Below are 6337 nucleotides of genomic sequence, written 5' to 3' on the forward strand. Positions count from 1 at the left end.
CTAGTAGCGCATTGATCGTTGCATCTTCCACATTTTGATTCTCTGATTGTGAAAATTTAACTCGGGTATTTCTTGAAGTTGAGCAAAACCCTATTAACCAAAGAAAAAGAAAAAGAAAAAGATAATTCATTTGGTACTATTAGAATCGCTCGTTATCAGTGAAGCAGAGTCGGACCTCAATCTGCACCATCATCTTCATCCTCAGCCTCCAACAAGGTTAGTGAGTCTTTCATGACCCTTTTTCCAGTTCATTGTCTTTCTCATCTACACGGAGCTTAAATTCATTTCATTTTTCTGAATCACTAGGTCCAAATTCCGATAGATACTTTCATATTAATCCCCAAACTAAAATCTCTCTCTGGTTGTAACATCGGCTAGTTTCCCTATACTACATGATACTGTAGTTTTACTATGAATAAACTCCCATCTCGTCGAGTCTCAATCTTGCCCAGATCAATCGCTAAAGAACCCACCTTCACAAACCCCCCAGTTTCTTTGAATTTAGGATCAAGGAGTTGGAACACAATTCCAATTCCCCACAGAACACTTCCTGAACCCAAAGGCCAAGACCTTGATTTTGTTAACGTTGTCAACAGTCATCTGATTCACTCTGACTGGGCCAAGCTTAACTCTTTATCCAATGGCCTAACTGCTTTCAGAGTGAAACATGTTCTGCTCAAAATCCAAAAGGACTATGTTGTCTCACTTGAGTTTTTCAACTGGGTTGGAACTCACAAACCCACTTCACTTACCCTCGAAACGCAATCCATGATCCTCCACATTCTCACCAAGTGTCGAAAGTTTAAGTCGGCTGAGTCGATTCTGAGAAAGATTCTTGTGCCGGGGAACATAGACTTGCCTTCCAAGCTGTTTGAGGCGATACTGTATTCGTATCGCTTGTGTGATTCATCCCCTCGGGTTTTTGATTCGCTGTTCAAGACATTTGCGCATATTAAGAAGTTTAGGAATGCTACAGACACGTTTTGTAGGATGAAGGATTACGGGTTTTACCCCACGGTGGAGTCTTGCAATGCGTTTTTGAGCTCATTGCTTGGTTTGCATAGAGCTGATGTTGCTTTGGGGTTCTATCGAGAAATGAGGCGGTGTCGGATTTCGCCAAATGTGTATACACTTAATATGGTTATGTGTGCTTATTGTAGAGTGGGGAAATTAGAGAACGCTGTTGAGGTGCTTGAGAAGATGGATGGTATGGGTTTCAGTCCTACCATTGTGTCATATAATACGCTCATTGCAGGACATTGTGATAAGGGTCTTCTGAGTTCTGCTGTGAAGTTCAAAAACTTGATGGCGAAGAGTGGATTGCACCCGAATGTGGTGACTTTTAATACACTTATAGATGGGTTTGTTAAGCAAGGGAAGCTAGCAGAAGCAAATAAAATTTTTAGTGAGATGAAAGCCATGAATGTGGCTCCTAATACAGTTACCTATAATACTCTGATAAATGGGTATGGTCAAGCAGGTAATAGTGAAATGGGCAGCAGGCTTTTTGAGGAGATGTCAAAGGACCGAGTTAGCGTTGATATTCTGACTTATAATGGATTGATTTTAGGACTATGCAAGGAGGGTAAGACAAAGAAAGCTGCATATCTAGTGAAAGAGCTTGACAGAAAGAGTTTTGCAGTAAATGCCTCAACTTTTTCTGCGCTTATTGGTGGGCAGTGTGTGAGAAAGAACTCAGATCGTGCCTTTCTGTTGTATAAGAGCATGGTCAGGAGTGGCTATCATCCCGATGAATATACTTTTAAGATGTTGTTGTCTAGCTTTTGCAGTAATAGGGATTTTGATGGAGCAGTTGAAGTGTTGAAAGAAATGTTTGAGAGAAATTTTGTTCCTGATTCAAGCATCTTATCTGATCTATGTCAGGGTCTTCAACGCTGTGGGAATGAAAAACTGATAGAATTGCTGTTTAGTGAGATGGAAACTAGACGCCTCATTCCTCAAGGTTTTGACATGGCCAAGATTATCTGCTGTGTAGAAGAGAATGATAACTCAACTGTTTTGGAAACATTTAAATTGTAAACATCATTTTCCTTTAGACTGTCAATATATAAGATTCTAAAGAGTGTCCAACTTCAGTTGTATCGTCAGAGCACATCTACTGTGTGTAGTCTTATGTACCGAACCCTTAACTTCTACTTCCAATTCCACAAAAGCGCAAAGCTATTTTCACCAACCAATATTGTTGAAGAAATAAGGAAGAAATAACAGAAAAGAAAACTAAAGACACATAAATGAGATAAGAACAACATACAAACACAGAACTTGTGGAACTATTCGCTACTGCTGGACATGATGGTACTGTCATATGTAGAGGAATAGGCATTTGTCGAACTTTCAATCCTACCTCTCCCTCTGATCAGCTGCCATGTTTGTTGCCAATTCACTGGAGGCCTTCTCCTCTTGTCAAATGTCTTTGCGAACCATTTTCGCTTCTTGTTTCCCAAAGTGTTCCCGGCAAGGGCAATCACTCCAACTACTAGCCCTCTTACAACTTCTGGCAGAACTACAAACCAATCTAGCTCGAGCTGAAACTCGGAGTCTTCATCTTCTTCGGTCATTGAGCTATCAGAAGTTCAGAACCTTCACATCTCTTTAACAGAGGCTCCCCACACAACCTGAGTTTCCTCTGTACAAATCCTCTTGGAATGTATCGAATTGTTGCCCATGTGGGATAGGGCCTGAAAGGTCATTTAGGGATTAAAGTACGCAAGGAAAGTGCGTTCAGCTAAATTCCCTAAAGATCCAAGGATTCAAGAGCAGACAAATTCCCTAAAGACGAGGGGATGTGACAGGTGAGAGTGTTGTTGGAAAGATTGAGCAAATGAAGCCCTCTAAGATTCCCAATAGGACTAGGAATGACGCCTTCAAATCTATTACTAGAGAGATCTATGAATCTTAGAAGATAAGGTGTCTTCAAATACTTCAACTCTACACCTTTGCCAGAAATGGTCTTTGAGTAATCATAATGTTGGATTGTATACGTGGTTACCATTATGGTGTCTTGGAAATATGTCTTCACTTCATCTTCGTCAACAGATTTCTTCTAGTTTAACACGATCAAGTAAAGGAATAACGTCTTGTTATGAACTATATATATGATAGTTTTCCAATTTTACTCATCTTTATTACATACTCCGATCCACCTCCCGGCAGATATATAGGTTAATAGGTGCCCAACAAATTGAAAATGAAAAAAAATTCAATTACTGCATGCAATTTTTGTTTTTTGATTTCACGGCAAGGAACCATATCCCACTGACATGGGGGCCCCTAGTTTCATGTGGCTCTTACGAGCGTGACCAGAAGCAGCCCACAACCGGAACATCAAGGTATTCCCACAACCGAAGGTATTTCCTCCAGCATGGGACTAATTCCTGATGGGCCCATGTAAAATGGTTCTATCCCATGCCATTACAGCCTGGGTGCCCTGGCCACAATAATGTCTCCAATGGCCCAAGACGGCCGAGCTTTTCGCTACAATAGGTCCATCAGACACACTGGAGTGTAATGTTTCTGCCAACGATCGAACCCCTGAGCAATGCCACATTTAAGCCATAGTCAAAGAGTTGTCCACATGTGAATTATTTTTAACACAATGCATGTACATACAATTTCGATCATTAACGGAGAGTTTGGCGCTTGTCCTCCCAGTAAAAAAAGTTTCTTAATTAATATTTTTATTGTACCCAAGAGGTTTATGAAAATGAGCTTATAGAAATCCCAAAAGATTGAGAAATTGAAGATGCAAAGAGTTCCAAAACAATATTCCGCCCAACCATGGCGGACAGCGACTAAAATGATTATTTTTTCCGTATATAATTGTAGCCTAATCCCATCCCCACATACAAATGTTCATATAAGTTACTAATCCACTTCCTAAAGTTGGATACAGATTAATTTGGCTGCTAATAGACAACTGCATATAGACATTATATTCTTCAACACTATTCAAGTTTGTAAGTCGAAGCCAAACAGAAAATAACAAAGAAAGCCTACGTGACTGTAATGCTACGTTTCAACTGATGAACATTAACACAATACGCTGTTGCAAATTGCAATTACTATAAGGCATTTTCCTCTATAAAAGAATCCCGAAATCTCGTATTTCATATGAATCATATCCTCCATCACTGAGTCTAAAAAACAATTTTCAGCAACAGTTCATTAAAAGCTTGCGTTAGATACTTAGATGGCTTCCAAGTCTATACTTTCAGCAGCAATATTGCTACTATTTCTTCTGGCTGTTGGATCCAATGCAGGTGGAATTGCTATATATTGGGGCCAGAATGGGAATGAAGGCACATTGGCGGAAACATGTGCTTCTGGAAACTACAAATTTGTGAACATAGCTTTCCTCTCATCATTTGGTAATGGCCAAACCCCTACCATAAACCTCGCCGGTCACTGTGACCCCTCCACCGATGAATGCACCAAGTTGAGCCCCGATATTGAGTCCTGCCAGGCCAAAGGCATTAAGGTCATACTCTCCATAGGAGGAGCTGCAGGGAGCTACTCTTTGGCTTCATCCAACGATGCGCGCCAAGTTGCGACATACTTGTGGAACAACTTCTTGGGAGGACAGTCCTCTTCAAGGCCGTTGGGAGATGCAGTTTTGGATGGCATTGACTTTGACATCGAAGGAGGGGATGATCAACACTGGGATGACCTCGCGAGGTACCTTTCCGGTTACAGCCAGAACGGCAAGAAAGTTTACTTGACTGCTGCTCCCCAGTGTCCCTTCCCTGATGCTTATGTTGGAAATGCACTCACCACAGGCCTCTTCGACTTTGTTTGGGTTCAGTTCTACAACAACCCTCCTTGCCAGTACACTTCTGGTGATATTACAAATCTACAAAATGGTTGGAAGCAATGGACTACTGCCATCCCGGCACATAAGATTTTCTTAGGACTTCCTGCTGCACCTCAAGCTGCTGGTAGTGGATTTATTCCTGCGAGTGATCTTAACTCACAAGTCCTTCCGGCTATCAAAAATTCAGCGAAATATGGAGGTGTCATGCTTTGGTCCAAATATTATGATGATCTCGATGGTTACAGCTCTTCCATCAAGAATGATGTCTAGAATGTAATTTAAAAGGATCTAGCTTATGTATATCCAATTATCCATGTATTTCACTATCATTATATATAAAAAGAGACAGTATATGGATTATGGAGTAATGTATGTGTACGTGGTTACATTGGAGGTGCTTGAACATATATACCTCTTAATTATTTGACTTGCGACTGTAACTCTGTACTTCACCCTGTGGCCATCCAATGAATCCCACCAAGTTGTTAATAATACTTGTGGAAATGTGGAGCAACTTCCTGAGAGGCAAGTCCTCTCAAGTCTCAAGGCCGTCGGAAGATGCCGTTCTGGAGACAAAGTTGATTTTGTCATTGAATTAGGTATATCAATAGTTCAATACAGGGATGACCTTGCAAGGTGCCTTAGAGCATATGCAGCCCTCGGCTGCAATCACTCATAAAGGCAGTCCAATACTCCAATTGCATAATTGAAGGTCTAATTTCATGCACCGGGGAGAAATAGACCTGCAATAATCACACCGGCAATCAAAAATTGCATGCCGCTATGATGGCAGCCATTAGCGGGACCCACTTCAGTTATGCTATTTTTCATTTTTACTTGCACGTGTTCTCCTCAATTTTAGGAAAATTATACTATACATCTCAACGGTCGATATTGTTTTAATTTTATAAGTGAGGTAAAAATAATAATATCTCTTTTATGTCTCTCTTCCTTCCTTCTTCATCCTACCGTCCAAGCACCCTCTTTCCTTTCTCATCCCACCGTACCTCTACCCTTAGGGCTGTAAGTAGGTTCGAGCCGCTCGTGTTCGGCTCGAGTTTGTAAAGTTAAATGAGCCGAGTTTGAGCTAAATATTAAGTCCGACCTTGAAAATGAGCCGAGCTTGAACAATAAGTATTCGGCTCGTTCGGCTCATTTAGCTCTCGAGCTAGCTCGGGCTTGTTAAAAGCTCGGCTCATTTATTAATTAAACTTAACTTATTAATTTTTACAGTATATATAAAACATAATTTTTTTATATAAGAAATAATATTAAAAATATAATATTAGTTCGAAATAGCTGAAAGACTTATTTCTAGATTAATTAGTTAAACACTTTAAGTTCAATAACGAGTTTGATATGTTATTTTTATTTTATTATAAATAAAAGAAATTTTATGTGATGCTATGACATTAGATTTTAAATTTCTAAATTTTAAAATTTTAATTTCATATGATTTAAAACGGCTCAATTTAAGTTCGACATCATCTAATAAAATGAGTCTGC

The 6337-nt window shown here is 39.9% G+C and overlaps 2 protein-coding genes across 2 annotated transcripts; both read left to right on the forward strand.

The window, feature by feature from the left end:
* Positions 1-148: 148 nt before the first annotated feature.
* LOC126799474 (pentatricopeptide repeat-containing protein At4g26680, mitochondrial) lies at positions 149-2163 on the forward strand. Its single transcript, XM_050526680.1, has 2 exons — positions 149-216; positions 307-2163. Exon 2 carries the CDS (start codon positions 412-414, stop codon positions 2038-2040), a length of 1629 nt encoding a protein of 542 aa, XP_050382637.1. The 5' UTR covers positions 149-216; positions 307-411; the 3' UTR covers positions 2041-2163.
* A 2000-nt stretch (positions 2164-4163) lies between these two features.
* On the forward strand, positions 4164-5193 carry LOC126799418 (hevamine-A-like). Its single transcript, XM_050526622.1, has one exon. The coding sequence runs from the start codon at positions 4211-4213 to the stop codon at positions 5099-5101; it is 891 nt and encodes a 296-aa protein (XP_050382579.1). The 5' UTR covers positions 4164-4210; the 3' UTR covers positions 5102-5193.
* The last annotated feature ends 1144 nt before the right edge of the window (positions 5194-6337 follow it).

The sequence above is a fragment of the Argentina anserina genome, chromosome 6 (assembly GCF_933775445.1).
Source record: "Argentina anserina chromosome 6, drPotAnse1.1, whole genome shotgun sequence".
In the NCBI taxonomy this organism is placed as follows: domain Eukaryota; kingdom Viridiplantae; phylum Streptophyta; class Magnoliopsida; order Rosales; family Rosaceae; genus Argentina; species Argentina anserina.

Coding starts and splice junctions, on each gene's coding strand:
- LOC126799474 (XM_050526680.1), top strand. CDS start 412: ATGAATAAACTCCCATCTCGTCGAGTCTCAATCTTGCCCAGATCAATC.
- LOC126799418 (XM_050526622.1), top strand. CDS start 4,211: ATGGCTTCCAAGTCTATACTTTCAGCAGCAATATTGCTACTATTTCTT.